This window comes from Fusarium phalaenopsidis (genome assembly GCF_050370095.1).
Source record: "Fusarium phalaenopsidis strain FUZ10S chromosome Unknown contig_32390, whole genome shotgun sequence".
NCBI classification, from domain to species: Eukaryota; Fungi; Ascomycota; class Sordariomycetes; order Hypocreales; family Nectriaceae; genus Fusarium; species Fusarium phalaenopsidis.
Window position 1 is genome coordinate 59389 of NW_028145380.1, and position 18028 is coordinate 77416.

The 18028-nt window shown below is 49.1% G+C and overlaps 1 protein-coding gene across 1 annotated transcript; it reads left to right on the plus strand.

Moving 5' to 3' along the window:
- Positions 1-2987: 2987 nt before the first annotated feature.
- On the plus strand, positions 2988-4773 carry LRP88_14889 (uncharacterized protein; the record flags this gene model as incomplete). Its single annotated transcript, XM_083251223.1, has 3 exons — positions 2988-3936; positions 4006-4009; positions 4596-4773. The coding sequence occupies 3 exons, from the start codon at positions 2988-2990 to the stop codon at positions 4771-4773; spliced, it is 1131 nt and encodes a 376-aa protein (XP_083093020.1).
- Between the last annotated feature and the right edge of the window lie 13255 nt (positions 4774-18028).

The following is an 18028-nucleotide window of genomic DNA, read 5'->3' on the forward strand; positions in this document are numbered from 1 at the left end:
GAAGGTGTCGATGGCCAGCCAGAGGAGCAACGCAGGGCATTTATCCCTTTCGAGGATAAGGAAAGGTGTCATCTTGAAAATGGCTTCTTATCATCATTGCGGACAATAATTAAGAAAAAAGATATTGTATAATTCAATACCGGTATACAGTTATACTCCTCTATGCTTGTCAAGTTCGTTCTACCTGGTCAAACTTATACCGGTTACGAATATCCCCCAGTCACGTCTTTGTTGTTAGAAGCCTTCGTATCTTAGCCTGAGCAATCATCGCAAGTTCGGTGGGTAGTTTTTAGGGGGAGTTTTGTTGGTTTACACCTCCAATAGGAGCCCCAGCTCCTACGTCCAGAGTGCCTATTTCTAAGAGTTTTGTTGCACCATGTTTTGCTCCACCCTTTCTCCATTGTTTTATTGCAAGTGCTGCAGGATGTTTTGGTACTCTGGGTTATACACATTGTAGGACTTCTAGTGCTGAGAGGAGTGGCCAAGGCATAGGTGGATAGGAAGTACTTGAGATTTATAATTACCTGCGCTGGGTCCTAAACGGAATCAAATCCCGTCGTAGGTGCCTAAAACAGACGGTAGATAGTCTAAAGAGAGACATCAGCCTACTTTCTTTCCCGTTCCGCAATTTGCTACCATAGCCAGCACTCGTCTCATGGGGTCTCAATGGCAGTTTTTGGGTTTATTGCTCTGGGATCTTGGATGACTTTGCAGACTATCAAGCTCTACGGGTCCTGAAATTTATGCCCGTAAAAGAGAAAGAAGAAAAAAGAGAATGCTTTCATTTTGCCTTCCTCTACTGAGTTCAAAACTGACCCTTCAAGTAAGCCATGTCATGGCATGAAATGAGACGCTGGATCCGAGTTCGATGTGTCTAGCGATCCTCACCAGGGACAGAAGCTAAGGGTTGATAAGTCGCGATAGCCTCATTAGCCTAGAAAACTAAAGATCTCTTCACCAGTTCTTTCTAGTTGTCAACTCCTCTAGCATGCATTCCACTCGCAATGGCGTTCCAACTAGGTCTTATCCACAGGGATCCTGAGACACCACGCGGTTATACGCCGCCTTGTCATGTCTCATTCGAGAGCGATATTCGAGCAAGACATCTGGCGCGTCGACAAAGCTGTCCAAGAGCCAGCATCGCAGAAAGTCATCACCTTGCAATATGAGAGAGCACAATCAATATACTGTCATGCTGGCGAGCAGCGAAACTATGAAAATGGATCACGTTAATTATGAAACCATCCAAAGCCTTATCACTTAGCGGCATCTAACGCCTGAGTCAAAGTTTTCGGGGTTTCCATTTTGGCCGTGAGCTTGGACCTGAGCCAACCTCGCGTTCTCGAGTATCTCCGAGCATGAGCTACTATCATGCAGGTAATGATAACCGGCATGAATTGGCCAATACCAAAACATTGCTCCTACGTGCCCGCTGCGGTACAAACCATGAGCAATACCACCAAACTTAACAGCATCCCCAGGCCTAGAGCCAAGCCCAGTGTTCCATGACCAATGCCTTCGATATTATGCACCCCCCATCTAAAAGCGATCCTATTCAATATTTCAACACTATCGCACGTACTGGGATGCTACGATGAGTTTTGTTTGGCAGCGGTTGCGAAAAGAAAAAAAAAAAAATTCTCAACATGAGCTTCAGGGGCCTCGCAAGTCTATTTCTTCCGCTTTGAACATGACAGGTAGTGAAAGAAAGGCCACTCGGTCGATCATGGTGGTTCATTTCGATCCTCCACCTTCTATAGAGACCATCTAGCATATCGAAGTAAATTCTTTCAAGCCACGCAGCCGTCAGCGATACATCATAGTCGCGATACCCACCCTTGGAATCGCCAAATCGAGCCGGTTTTGCGTAGATGCCGCTCCCAGGGAGAAAAGAAGAGAAGTGGTACGGGAGGGTCTCTGGGAAGCTTGAAGCTGCAGAGGTCAGTTGATTCGAGGGCTTGCGGAGGCGAGGCTGATCGAGGGCCACGAGGGCCGCGAGGGCCAGTAGGGAAGGGCGCAAGCTGCGAGGCAGCTTGCTTAGCTGCCAAAGTGGCCTGCAAAATCAGCCTTGCCCTAACGCGGTGCTAACAGCGCCATCAAGGAAGAATTTTACAGGGGAGAGTTGCCAGACAACCTCAGAAAGTGCCCCAAAAATCGGGTCTAGGGTAATGCCACAATGGCTGCCTCTCCTAATTGCTTGGTCACCGTCCGGGACTGGACTAGTCGTGAGAAAGCTGAAGGAATCGACGTCATCGAGCGAACTTGTCGGGGGCAAGATTGCCAGGGACGCGAATCCTGGCTGACTATTAGTAAATACCACCTTCTGGAGTAATATCACCTGCGATTACATTTTTCCACTCAACTTGGGTGCGGTATAGGACAGTAACCTTCCAGTCCTTATTGGCAGGGACATCATGACTGACGCTGAAGGTCTGGCAGGCCGCTGCACTTCTCTGCCCTGTCATCTGGCGGCGACGGCCATGATTGCATATACTAGGTACACTGTTTATGTAACTGCAGGAATAAAACCCTAGGGACACTTGGCGTTTAGGACGTTTCGCGAGCCCCTTTTGGACACTAGTGTTGCAACAATGGACTCCTTGTTGCCCCTGTTCAGTAGAGATGCACAAACACAGTGCTCAAGTTAGGTACTGGATCATATCTGCGGCCTTGAGCAAGGATCACAGAACGACGACGCCCAATATCGGCCTCCAAAGCCATAAGTGTAGTGTGGAGGGCCAGACCTTGCTCGTCCACATTCGCGCAGAGCGCGAGACTGGATCAGCCATTAAAGCCGGGAGCAATCACCATGCTCGCGCAATTGAAGGTCTTTCCCTCCCTCTCCAACGAAGCCTTTGCCCTAGCTTCACCCAAGGAATATGACCCTGCAGATTCTATCATGCCGAGGGAACACTTCCCTCCACCAACCACCAATTCCAAAGGAGGAACACACTCAAATGGCATCTACGATCTCCCAAATACCGGTCATGCCTGGTGCAGGCCTTGCACGCGAGTCATCTCAATCCCTGCCCGCTGACAACTCGACCAGTATCAAACGGGAGCGGTCTCGGCAGCCGGGGACCCATGCCCAGGACCAATGTTTCCGCGGCTCCGAAGATGACCTGGATAGCAGCTCTGCGGCCAGTGGTAGTGATTCTGATAACATTTCATGCAGCGATAGCGAGCATTCCTCGCCAGGCGCTGTCCAAGAATACGTTTTACCATATGACCACCGGTTCCAGAGCTCTAGGCCGGAGCTTCTAACGTTTGCCCTGGAGTCTCTGGGTGTTTGGATGAAATCCACACGATATTTCCTACCGCCCAACGACAGGCTACCACCCCGGAAGCGGCTCCAGACATCACACTGGAATGAGGGCGACGACAGCATCGACGGATTCGTCGTAGTCTCCCCCGCGATCGGATACTTCCATCTGGCCTGCCCATTCTACGTTTATAACCCGGCCAGGTATCAGCAATGCTTGCTGAAACACAACCTGCGGTCCATCGAAGACGTTATCCGTCATCTAGGGCGCCACCACATGAAGCCCCCCTACTGCCCCCTTTGCTCTCAAACCTTTGACACACTGTCCAGCCGGGATAGCCACATCTTGGAGAGAACGTGTGAGCTTCGCGATCCGCAGCCCATTCAAGGCATCAACTTTTACCAAAAGTTAAAGTTGAAACGACGAGACAAAATCTATCTCGGCGAGGCAAAACGTTACCAACGCATCTATGCCACCGCCTTTCCCAACTCAGACCCTCCTCATTCCCCATACCTCGACAGAGGCAGTGGGAAGGCTGTTTCTATGGCCCGAGACTACTGGGGGGTAAATGGTCGGCTCTGCGTTTCCCAATTTCTGGAGCGCAGCGAGTTTCTCGGCGAGAACGAGAGGGACAGGGCTGCGGAAGACGCATTATGCAAGTTGACACTGGAGGGTATGCTCCGCGTAATAGTTCAACGCAATGGTTATCAATGCGAGGGCTTTAACAGTTAATATGCCATAGATAGGTGAAAGAACTTGTACTTTGCCGGCACCGAGTTATCCGCAGGATTATGGTTATGAGCTAGCGTGATAATTAGGGCTCCGTACCACGGACAAGGCGCAGCATACCCCTCTTTCACTTACACTTGCTGATCCAGTTAGTTTTCCAGTCAGCCTTGTCGCTTCTGGCTTCCCTACTTAAGTCAAGAAGTCATCTTGTTGATGTCGCTCTCCATCTTGCTTAACTCCTCGTCGCGGCCTATTGTCTGTTTGGTAGACATCTCGGCGCCCTGGCTCTCGCATATTAGTTATTACATTCCTCCACAAATATCAGACGCTCAATGCCGATCGGGCCTTCCGCGGAGAGTTTGCCTCTTATGAGGCTAGCCCTTCATGATATCCTCGGTCATGTCCGTCCTAACGGTAATGGCGACGGCCACATCAGTCTCTACTAGGCTCGAGCACCATGGATTTTCTATTGGACTCGAAGCATGCACCGGGCTCGATCGCCAGGACTCTGCCTTGAGGCATATCGATTACTCATGGCACATCACCAAGGTCACTCTTCTCAGGAGTATATTTGCGCTTGACTCGGAAATCCCACTTTACTAGTGGCGATGCAGCCGACTTGATTCTAGGCTATGTCAACTTCCTCCTGGTTATGGTCCCTGTCGGCATTGTCGCCGGGGAGCGGGGTGGGAATCTCATCGCTGCCATCACCATTAACTTCTTCGCCATCATTCTCCTTGCTGCTGCCATGTCGCTTGCTTCCGAAGAGATCTCTCTATAGCTAAGTGAAACAATAAGTTGCCTGCCGAATGATAGTTTTGGAAATGCTGCCGAACCAATTGTGCCCCTCACCTGCCGGGGGACATTGAAACACTGCGAGGCACCAACGAGACCAAAGAGGAACAGAGTTGTGAGGCCCTAGTCGAAATGCCTTATGCCTCGTGCTCGTGATCGCGGCTGTAGAAGAAAAGAAGGGGGGAAAGCGAGAGGGTACCGTACCTGCGTTGGAATCAGGATGCTAGCCGTAACAGCAGTCAGCATTATTGTGCTCAATGAATATCATATCGACACTATCCAGGCCTCTATGCTCAGGTCAGTCCTCTCAAAAATGGGCCCAACTAACTGGCGGTTTATATTGTCGTTGAATATCGATTTTTTAATATTATCTTACCCATTATCATGGTGGAATTTCCATATACTACTATTATCTACTCAGCCAGGTCGGCCGGCCCTAGCCAGAGGAACACGGACATCAGACTTGTTACCCATATCGGTATGGGGGCTTTGGAGTTTCATAGCCTATAGACGACGTTAAGCTTGTGCATCGATAAAGGGCCATTAAGTGTCACACACCCGGCTAGACGATCTGCTATGTATCGGTTGAGGGCTATGACAGCCACCACCACACGTATGTAGACAGGAACATGGTGACGTTGCTTTCCACGTGCCACTAAGGCATACGCTGTCTGGGAGATTCTCATGAGAGTTGAACATGTCCTCAGGGAATCCGAGGAGGATAGGTAGTCTACGTACGTCAGGCTTCCACCAGCACAGAACGCTGTGGCTGGCTATGTACATAACACAGCGACAAGCCTTCTTGCGAAGTTAAACGACTTACAAACAGGCGCGGCAATAAGAAATCAATATATTGGTAGCTTCACATCCAATGGTACATTGTTGCATAGATAAACGGGATCATAACTGCCAAAGGCAAAAGGTAGGGGGCATGCAGGTGTACGAAGGGGGCGTTAATTGAGACAACTGATCCCGCCGCGAGCGGCTGTTACAGATCAGGTGACTAGAGGGATCGCTCGCTCCGCGCCAAAATCACTGGAATCCTCCGTCTTCCTCGTTGTAGCCCTCGTACGGTGAATTTAGGCCATGATCCATAACGTCGTCAAAGTGGAATTGAGTTTCCGTCTTGATGGCCAGCCAGAAATGGATCAAAGAGGCCAGAAACGACTGTTATCAGCCTCATGGACAAATCGCATCGCATTATTCAAATTCATGTGTACATTGGAATTCAAGAAAATAGACATAATGAAGTCAAAACATACGATAGTTCAACAATGCTCAAAAGGCATATTTCGTGGGAAGCATCCCGCACATCCGATCAGTCTACACCACGACCACTCACTACTAGAGGCTCCTCTATCAGAACGCTATGTCTTATTCGAGTTATATTTCTCCCCTGCGGGATTCCATCACTGACTGGAGTAGAGCTCTTGAAAGGATCAGGGATCTAGAAGTCGCATTTAACGAAGAGCTAGCTATGTTTCATAACCGCTCACGTGAACAATTGGAACAGTTTGCCCTCGATCCCAGCCAAGAGAACTTGCCGCTGGTGCAGAAGGGACTGCTTTTTACTGGCCATCAAATCAAGGAGCTGACACTTAACTACACTACGACGAGGCTGCAGAAGTAACAAACCTACGATGAGGCAACAGAGGTGCTCGTTGAGAATATTATTGAGGATTTAGTCAACATATTTGGGCTTCCCGCTCTGCAAAAATTGTTCACCAAACTGCTTTCCCCAGAGATAGGCCAGGAGCACGGGATTGGTCCTGTCTTCCGCGAGCCTTCATCTCCAAACCACCTCTTCACAGAAGATGAGTTATCTGTAAACTCGTCCACAACAGGACATAGAGGGGTAAGCATAGTCCCGTCCGTATTAGAGCACAAACGATCAATTATGTATAGATCAAACGAAAGCGGTGTGCTGGCATCACAACCGTCAAAGGAAAAAGACCCCGCTGGGAATCGAAAGAGCTCCAAGCCGGGATCACGAGGCACGATCCGCTGGTAGCCGCAGTGTCGCCATTTGCCATCCCCGAGAGTCCATACGAGCATAATACGACACAAAAAGACATTATCAGGAAAAGAGGTCCCACGCTTGCGAGAAAGAGCATCAGCCTCGGTAGAGACGGACATACATCCTGCTTCGTGGCCTACAAAAGTCCCATCCATAACCAATGGATATGTGCGATGCACATTCCGGAAGGTCAAAATGTCCCAAGCATAGATGCCATTGTATGCTCATCCATAGGCCGCATGAGGCATGAGATATCGTATCTAACCCGCGATAGATAACAGAGAAGTTGAGGTCCGACCGCCCGACCCAACGATGAGGCATACGTTTGCGGGATGGCTGAATTGACGCTGGAGCTAGCCAGGCAGTCCGATTCATGGATATAAGTACTTGTGAACAATTAGATCAATCTTTTACTTAGGAAATCAAGATAACAACTCGATATACGCATCGCAGAATGAGCCTGTGGCCAGTTCGTTTCGGTAATCCAGTCATTCGGCGCAGAAATCAGTGGTCTTCAACTCCCGAATTGGCAGTCGGAAGGGGGCTTTGGCAACAACTTTGACCCACTCCTGATGAAGTCTGTTCTCTTCCTTAAATGTTTCTAGATCCCCGACCACATCCAAGACTGCTCCCTCCTACTTTGCAATTATCACTCCACCAAACATAACACAACTCTCCACCAGAGACCACATCGAATCGGATACTCGAGTGGGTTTTTTTTTCTTTTTCACCGCCTTCTCATACCACCACGCCCTTGCTATTCACCTGCCTTAAACACGAGCCGCGCAACTCAGACGACTTAGCAAGAACTGCGAGCGGCTGAAAGCTGCAACTTCGCACTCGGTAAACTTGCTTTTCTCCTGATTTTGTAGCTGGCTACCGAAAAAAACTGACTAGATCTTTTCAGATAGGTGCAATATCTCTCACTCCACCATCATGCCAACCACAAGATCTCGGGCTCGCATGACGAGCGAACGCACCGTGCTCGGCAGAGTAACGAGAGCGAAAAGTAGAGCAGCTGCCTCAAGGGTTTCAAAGGTCGACTCCATCGCAACCCGAGCTTCCCAGACCAGGAGCACTTCTAGAGCCATCAGTCTCACACAGAACGGCAAGTCGCCCCTGGACACACGTTATGGTTCGCGCCAACACAAGCCAGCCGGACAGTCAGGAATTCGGCCAGCAAACCAGCCGGCAGTTGAAAGCAAGCCCGCCCAGAAACGCGATCTTAGGCCAGCTAACAAATGGAATGCGCGTGCGACCTCCCGCCTCAGAGAATTGGCAGACCTCGAAATCAGTCACGTTGAGGATGTCACGAACCGGGCAGAGCGCCGCTTCCAATCCAGGAAATCTGTCGCCACCCTCCCCCAAAACCCTCAAGGCTCCAGCCATGCTCTACACCAGGACTGTACCCTGCCGCATCTCATTGATGGCGACACCACATACAAATACAAAATCAGCAGTCCCTTCGTTGGTATGTTCGTTTCGCCAGGAACTCTCATTCAGATTAACGGCGAAGACTACGTTGAATACCGCGTGCTCGCAAAGCCGCGTTTCTGATACGTTTCTGATACCAGACTTTGGGGTACTGTGAGGGAATGGCGAGACCTATTATGTACGCACGAACTTCACGGGTCAGCACCCTGGCTCATCAGGCGAGTCACTGGGTGCCAGATGATAGTTGTTGGTCCGAATTATTACCATATTGTTCGCGTCTACGGTGCGATGGAGTAACATAGCGTGTCTTGAGGTAGTTGACACTGAACCACAAAAATAAGTCCAGCTCCAATACCAAAGGGTTTTTCAAAACTCAATTTTTCTTCGCTTCAAAACCTGTCCTGCTGCTCATTATAATTCATCTCGTCAATGACGTCTCCAAAAGAGCCTATCAGCCACAACGGCAAAGACGCAGTTGTCAATGCATGACGACATCAAAACTTCCTGCTGCCCGTGGAAATATCAATCAGTCGCATCATATACAATGAAGCAGCGTTTAACTACGAGGTCCCTAGAAACAGTTTTTAACGTTAACCAGTCACGAGTCGTAATGGCCCGGTGCCACATCGCCCGGCGGATCGGGTCCGACCCAAGATTTTCCCCTCGCTGTTGACGCAGGACTAGTCGTTCGGTCTCAGTCGAACCGTGGCATGTATTATTGTGGGCTAATTATTGCAGCCACAGAATCATGTTCGTTTACTGCTTCCACCTACAGCAACCAATATGTGCCGGAAACTTGAATAGTATAGTCAATAGTTCGAAATGTTATCTATCGGACAATGGCAGACGTACGAAAACGGTATTTCTACTATCTTAGATGTATTGTGGTCATTTCCGCAACAGATGATCGTCCATTCACTGGTGTTTCAATAAAATAATCAAAAACAGCCACATCCAAGCAGACGTAGGCCTCTTGCCTTTTCTGCTTAGACACATAGCCCACTCGCCTAAATCTACATACAGCCAGAGCAATACAACATCCGAGCTTACATGTAACCTTACAATACACGAAATCATTGACCACATCCTTCAACTCGACAATGCCGCTCTCTAATTTCAAGCTCATCTGCTTATTAGTGGCGCTGCAAACCACGACCAGTTGCTCCCCCGAGCCAGATGCCCTGCAGCGGTATCAGCTCGACTCTTTGGAACATAACGTTAGATGCATTGACATTGTGTATTTCGTTAATTAGTAAGTCACAATCGCGAGCGCTATGTTACGAGAGGGGATTTCAAAGAAGGATAGGGACGTCTACTCAAGTCAGAACGGTCACCAAGGCCCCTCAATGACACTTTTCACAAACGCAGTCCATGCTTTTATGGCGGTGGATGTGGATGGAACCGTGTACGAGTTCATCGGCTATGGTTAAGTAGCAAACTACTGACGGTCTCTCATCAAGCTATATAGAGGATACTGACACCAGCCTCCAAGACCTTGACGTTGGCAACTGTATGTCAGCAATCCTTTTTCAGCTCCCCCCTCTCGTCTCCCATTCACTGAGCTTCCGTCGGTGTTGCTGTGGGTTCTCAATCATGTTGTTAACATCACAATTCGGCTCATAAGTCAATTTGATTTTTGCTCATCTCTTTCCATTGCATTTCTCGCCTACCACGTCTTTTCCTGCCCCAACGTGCGGCTCGGCCAGGTTACATGACCAATCAAGCCCATTCGCATAATGTGTTCTTTATTATAGTTGGAGCCCGGCCCTTGATTGGTTAACTGAGCCAGAATATCAAGCCCATTCGCGACCTCCCCGCCACCCCCTAAAGCCATGTGTTGACCCCTATGCTATGCACTCCCTGTACTTTTTGATGGAATAACCGGCTTTGCTGAATGATTGAATCGGAGGGGTGGACGTGAAGAGCGAGACACGTCAGGCGGAATAGGCGGGCGGAGGGGTCCGTCCATCCGGGATTGCGGCTCTATCTACACTCTCTTCCAAAGCCATCTGGTATGTGGGAGGAGATGTATCCTGATCTGTCTGGCATGACCGGTGCGCATACTGTACAACTCCCCTCCCATTCATCTTTTCAACCTGAAGGCTGAGATGGTTCGAATCGTGATTGGATATGCCTGTATTATGTCCATTCCCGGTGCGGACAAGCTCGGGCTGAATCTTCAACCGGGGATTGGTCGCGATCTGACTTTCCACACCCACACTATATCCCGCCGGGATTTCTTCTGTCGTGTATATTTTGCGTTTGCGTCCTGTTTTGATTCGTGTCCATTCTGAGCCATACCAACCCGAAGAATACCAGGCATTCCCGTCTCTTCCGTGGCAGATGGAACACGAAGAAAGTGTGCAGAAACCAAGCCACATTGAACAGCATGTCATAAGAACAACGGGCCAGAGAAGGGCGAGTATTGGGGCAGAGGTAAAGGCAAGGCACTGTATGCAAATGTCCGCCCTCAGGCGCGGCCATTTGTCAGCAGCATTGATGAAAAGTGTATAGGTGGCCAATATGGAGGGTATAACCCAGAAGATAACCAAAATCGCGGTTATGATTGTGACCTCGGTTGGGCCCATGTTGGAGAGTCACCCGCGGCCGCTGTAGAGGCGTAGTCAGGATGATGGCGTAGGTATGTATGTATGAAGGGGTAGAGCCGTGCTTCACGGTACGTTTGCTGCTTCAGATACCAGATCTTTGAGAGCTGCTACTCACTTCGTACTTTATACAACGCTCCGTGTCTGGCGTGCTATCTAAAAAAAACACTTAAGTTGGACCATCTGTCCGCAGCGTCCGTAGACGAGCCTGCCTGCCGCCGCAATTTGAAAGCCCCTTTTTTCGTCAGTGAAGTTTTTAGAAGTCCCACACAGCGTTACTAGATCACCTTCGAGCACAGTATTTAGTGAACCTGGCAAGAGCGTACTTTAGCAAACGGATCAAGGCACCCTGCATGCTAACTCGCATTGTTTCTATATGGATCGTTTGTGGAGCCGGCGAGGGTCTTTGCAGATGCTGAAAGAAGCTTTTAGCATCCGGCTAGTAACAGCCTTCCGGCGTAGTAGAGGCCTTTTCATAGTTCGCTTTTAGCACAATGCTGACTTGCAATGTACTTGGATGAATGATAAGTCTCTCCTCCGTCGTTTCTAGAAAGATATCGTTAATGAGAAGGTGAAGGTCGGCATGTACCCAGCTGCATGACGTGCAGATTTGTTATGAAATGACATTGTGTTCAAGACTACCTACTCCATAGTCCTGATTAGGCTTCATCTTTGAGGAGTAGTAAATATCAAAACCATGGGTCTGGATCTAGATTATTAACCGGACTCTAAACCAAAACATGGAGGAGACCGCCAAAGACAAAGGCCGAAGTCGAAGCCGAGGCATAAATCAGGGCCAACGCTGCAGCCAAAGTCAAGGTTCATAGCAAAGATCAGGTAATATAGCTCACCAATACTTACGAGGTACACTGGGTCACTCTACCGCTCAAGTTACGGTGCTGATCCCGTCTCAGCAAGTAAGACCTTCGATCGATCAGAGACCGTTATCAACATAAATCGCATTCTATTAAGGAGGTCATCTCTTTATCTTAGTGACCTCCATAAGGACGTCTACTGGGGGACCATGGAAACTCTACTCCGATAGGAATTCAAACAGGATGGGCGGACGAAAGTTATATCCTGTTATGTGTGCCAGCACCGTGGTTTTGGATTTGTAGACAGGAAACATACTTCGATGGCATCTCAAGAACTATGAGGCGCCGCCATGAATATGCCAACCTACCGCAACTACAAACTTGAAACATACCCGTCATGGTCGAGTAAGTTTCTGGATTGCGAGCCTTGCATAGCATTCTTAATATGTTGTCGGTCCCCGCCTTCATGGCATCAGTAGAGGGTTTCTCGGCCAGCACTTTTGGATAACTAGGACTTCATATAACTTGTGTGGTCTTGGGGACGGACCGTGGCCGGCGGGCTGTTTGGGCCTCGGCGTGGGGCAGGCTTCACAGGCATAATATTCTTTGCTGGTCGGGCGTACGCTCAAGGCCAGCGTTTTGAGCACTGTTCTCCTCGCACACTAGCACTATATCTAGGAAACCAAGACCGCTTGCTCATGCACGTACCTTCGGCCAACTAGTAGTGGCTAGTGCAGGATCTCTCGGAGTTTGGACACCTTCTATTTATATGCCTGTCGGCAGCGATAAGCAACATCCTGGCTGCGACCTCCAATCATGTCAAGCCCGCTAGGCCTCTCCGATTGATGCATGTGGTAGCTGAGTATTTATCCCTATTTATAACGAATGATCGTACTCTACCTACGGAGATGTCTGGCGATAGATATGACTTCCTGGAGCTGCAACTAACGTGGGGTGGGTATAGAACTAAAGAATGGACGGAGCACCTTGCCGTTGCCGATTTCGGCGACCGCGTCGGTTACGCTCCAAGCTTTACAAAGTAATATAAGATACATTCCGTCTGGAAAACACCCCCTGCTTCGTTGCATTTGTCATTGATGCTTTCTAGAACCTCACGGCACGCATTGCTATGATCTAGTCCGATGGCGTCGTCAGGGCAGGACGGTAGCATTTGCATCCCGATCCAGGCATCATCGAATGGTGCCTCTTCTATGGGATGCTGGGCGTTGATCTTGAAAATATCGAGCCGCTTACAGAACGACTCTATAAAATTGACCCTGGACTCTTTGCTTGAACTGAATTCTGCTGCTTCGGGGTGGGTTTCTTTCCAACACACAAGCGGACTACCGGTGCCTGTTGCCGCAGGTATCTGTATAGAATGAGAGCCAGTTGCTGTTGTTACAGAGTCGGAGGTGGAGGCATCCGACGTTGTGATGGTCGACGGGGTGCCTGTGGGCTCCAAACCCTTGGGTAAACTGATTCTGAATAAATCTCCAGAAGTATCCGTTTCAGTCGGTGTCTTGGATGGGCTTGACGCACCATCAAGCCCTGTAGGTGTGGTCGTTGAATCCAAGCTGCTTCTGCTCACCGCATGGGAATTAGACGACCCTGCTTGTTTTGAATATGCATCTTGGTTCAGCTGCAGGGTCCTAGGGCAGTCGCCTGACCATGCAGCTGGGGGAACGACCTCCATACCGGCATCATACGGGACCTTATATGTCTTGCCGGGGTAAATCTTGTTTATGTTGATACCAGAATTGAGCGCCTCGACTTCCCAGTAATCGAGACCGGGCAAAGCTTGCCCGACATCTTGGGCAAATGTGTCCCCGTCACGAGGGACCCAAATTGCATAGTTGAGGGAGCAAGAGGCGCTAACTAGGGAAATAAAGAAGAGACTAAGTATCGGTTTCATTATCCTTCGTCACAAATAGACGGGACCCAGATCTCCATACACTTGGAGAGGTTTAATACTGTTCTTATACTATTCTCGGGTTCCCTGCCTCTCTCTGTCAAATACCCTAGTACGGATAGATAGCTGTCCGATTGTGACCTGCTATGTGTACGGGCCCACCTATGTTCGGTGGCTAGTCGTTTTCTTCCCGTTGCACCTGCCACTCACGGCCACGATGATGATGTCGATTGACTAAGTAACGTCTTGAGGCAAAGCTACGCAATGTCCGAAGGATAAAACGACGTACTATGATCAATCCAAAAAGATATAGAAAGGATGAGGTCAGTCTCGCACTGCCGGATCCGATCCCCCGTCTGTAGAGGCTGTGTCTTGTATCTCAGTATGTCGAGCTTCTTGGTGGGAGACTCGATTATGTTGGGAAGCTTCACCCGAGCAATAGATCCGCCCAATAGACCTTTGGTGGGAAAACGAAGATTCTGTGCACATGATTATGAAAGTTCATAGCCTGATTATCCATGAAGGTTCACCAAAGATGACTGATAAAGCCGATATGGACCCAGATGCTGCTCGACATTTATGAGTATACCTTTAGTCAATCATAATGAAATATTTTCTGAACTGAAGCAAGGCCTGTTGTGTATGGGTGAAGGGCCAATATCTGACGCATGATCCCCATCTACGGAATGGATCTTTCGGATGCCCGAGCTCTCTGTTATAGGCCGGATTGCCATCAGGGCAAACTTTCATCACTTCATAAGTTACTTTATTTAACTTGCAATCTACCCGCTGGTTACTCGTCTCTTGTTTTGGCATAGAAATGTCCCTGCTTCTTCTTTTCAGGCTCAGCCTACCGCATCATTCATCCGTTCCCGCTTTCCGACGCACCACTAGGCTTTCCCAATCCCAATGCAACGTCAACATTCCGAATCAGAGGCTTTGAGAAGGGTTGCTGCGCAAAATCCAGCGAAAGCCGCTATCTATCTTCTGCGCCGACACTGGAAGCTGGCTCTTGGGGCTTATTTGACGATAGTCCTAGCCGGCACCATGACATACGCCACATTCGGTGAGTTGGAGGTACAGATATTGGTACCCTAAACGCTAATAGAGCACCATGGTAGCGGGTGTGAAACCTTTCGACCTGGCCAAGAGATCGTGGGGAGGTTTCGATGAGCGCCCAACCACTGGCAAATGTTACCAGCAAGAGCGGACAGCCATGATCATGTCATTTTTACTGGGCTCGCTCGTAATAGACTAGTTCTACGCACACCATTGGCCTCTAGCCGTTTTTAAGCTACTCAATCTTGGTGGCGGCGGAGTCTGGTGATTTGCTGATGTCATTCTTTGGATAGTTGGTGGCGTTTACGGCACTCCTGGCTACCCCGGTAGAAGCAAACATAGTTAGCTATACTAGTAAGCAAGGAACGAATGTCTAAGCTTAAGGTATTTCAATACGACAAAAGAGAGTATAGTTATAGCCCTGTGGCCTTTTTTGGAGAATGAGGACGTCAATCTGCTCAGAAAGGGGTATTTGAAATTATACTCGACGTGTCCTATTCCCATAGACCGCTTCTTAGAAGCCTACCTTCATCTCTAAACGGCTGCCAATAGTTCTCGTATCAAAGACGAGAATAATTTGCACCTGTTAAAAACCGTCCACTAGATAGGCACACGCCAATGTTTTCGGATTTATTGTGTATCAAATGAAGTGTTCCTCCTGCAAACCTTTTTAAACGTAACGTGGCATCCTATATGACAAGACTCATCTTTCCATTGTGTCTATGGCTGCCGCCATAGAAGCTTATATTAAGGTTATGGTGTTTTATAGCGTTGGGTTTTAATGCTGTTATGTGTCTACCAATGTTTTCTTTTATATTACGCTCGACAACTCCTCTTAGTGGCGTCATTGACATCAATAATAGGCACACGCATTTGCTAAGCAATAACGTAAGCTATCTGTTGGCTGAGTACTGTGGTCCGCGCATGTCTTGACAGGGTCTCTTCAACGCCCAGTCTAAAGTTGGCCCTACGCATCTTGAAGGACGTCTGAAAAGAACAAACAAAAGAGAGAGGGGGGCATTGAGTCAAGTGGATCACGCATCATGGTCTGCGAGTTGTGGCTTCCAGGGGGAATATTAGTCTGTCTGTCTTTTCTTCTTGTCCCACTCGATTTAAAGTGTGCTAGCTGCTTCTAACTACACGTCTACCAGAAATCTGAAAAGGTCATCTCATCACCCCCTACCCGGAAAAGAATGGTGTCTCCATACTCCAGCAATGCACGATCTGTTCGACAGAGTTATCACTTGCGATAATTTGATTGTCGGTGGCGATGCAGCAGCCGGAGGGCTTAAGACCATCTTGGTTGAAGGGCAAGAAGCATTCGGAAGCAAGACAGCTTTGGCAAGCGGGATCTAAATATCTGGGAATTGGACTGCTAGCCGGCGGCCATAGGCTCAATTCGGCCGTCTTCGACATAGAATCTCTAGGTTCGCTAGTGTTGGAATAATTGGGAGGTCCTCCCTTACTTTAGGGGCACATCACGAAGTCCTAGGTTTCAAGTTTGAAAGTCCTAGATGGAGTCACATATGATATAAACCCCTAGGGAGCTCTCAACATGACAATAACCTTGGTTTTTCAAGTATACCCAGCATCACTGCGCAATTCTACAACAGCTGAGGGAGTACCTCTCCCGTGAGGGTGAGGTGCCTTTGGTATTCGGATTTGAGGACTTTCGTATAGTGACACTCCCGTGTGTATCCGCCCAAGGTCTCCCCAGGATCAGCCGGATGCGCGTGGGATATTCGCTATGCTCTCTACTTCAAGCCCAACATCAATGGGTGGGACGCTTGTCGGACCACTTTTATCTATCTACAGAGATAACCAGAGCATCGGGATAAACACCGAAAAAGGCTTTGTTGGACCATGGCACTAGGGTGGCACAGCTTTGGCGTCACTCTGAAAAAAGAAGAGGAGACTTTCATAGCTTGAGCACTACGCGGTGTGCTTCTAACCACGGGCGACCCTGACGGTTGCCTGGGGGTATCAAGTGTTGGATTTCCATCAGATGGCAACGAAGACAACACTAAGAGCAACCCTCAAGGCAAAAGTGGACACACTATGGCTCGATACTGGAGTATAGGGACAGAGATGTGCATGATGCGTGAGGTTGGGGGAGTCCCGGCGACGAAGGGGCTATGTGCAGGTAGAACTGCTCACGTGATTGTAGAGATCTCGAGATCATTTGCCATCGCTGTCGATAATCAAGGGAATCAATTTTTCGCGGAGTCCAGGTCGCATGGTGATGCGGTCACGTTTAGGAAGCAGACACTATTGGCGCCTTGGCAGACAAGATAGGCATCGCAAGGCAGGCACTCAAATTCACCATCCGGCCTTGGAACGACGCGTGCGGCCATGGAACGGATATCCATCACAAGAGGGGCGAATATGACTACCAAAGATTTTGTGGGAGACCCGAGAGTTAAGCTGAATTCTTGTATGGGAGCCATCAAGCGCGCTCTGTTCTATGCCATTCGGATTTCTACTAGCGACGTTTGAAGAAAAGAGAGCCTGTTGGTGGACGAGCACTCAGGTTTTCGCAGTCAGATTAGGGGGGGCTATCCCGAGTCTCTACGCTGTGGGGGGCACATGTGCTCTTGTGTTCTGAGAGCGACATCTCTCGGCGCTGGCAGAACCCTTCCCCCGACTATGGTCTCTGCCTATGCTACTGTCTAGCACACGCTGTCGCGATCCGACGGCAGCCCGACAAGCTTGAACCCAGGGCTCTTAGACGAGAAGATCTTTAATGCTGGCGAACTCGAGCAGAGCCAGGGTCAGCCAAATCAGAGACTCTAATTGGCGACTATGCAGCACCTGCATTGGGCATTAGATTCTAAACGATCACCATTTTTCATTTTGATTCGCTGCCGTCCGATAGTGGAAAGACCGGACGATAAGATCTTGGGGCAACAAACTGGCGATCTCCCGTAAAAAGCAATGCTTGCTCTGTTCAAAGGGACCGAATCACTTATCTGAGGCCCAGCCGGCCAGCCCGACAGTGAACCTGAATGCCAGCAATTTAAGGGTAGCCCCTGGCTTAGAATGAGACATGAAGCAGCCGGATTGGGACTTCGAATAGATAATGTAAAAAAGAGCTTAGGTATTGGGACTTGGTTGATCGCAGACCTAGACAGGGATGAAGTTCGAGGTAGGCTATCAAAGCAAAGTTGTGATGTTATGATTGTTTTACAAAGTGCACGACCCTGCTCCGCCCTATCGGCGATTCAGGGCATTCCCAAAAACCTCACGAAAGTGCTCTCTGAGAGGAGGGAGTTTCATCGCTCCCCGCTTTAAGTCCCTGGGGAAAGCTGTTGGCCTAGCTTGATCAAACCGACGCTCTCGATTGAAGGGCACCTTTGAGACCCTATCCGTCTGATTAGGTACCTTCGACGCTTGGTTTTTAT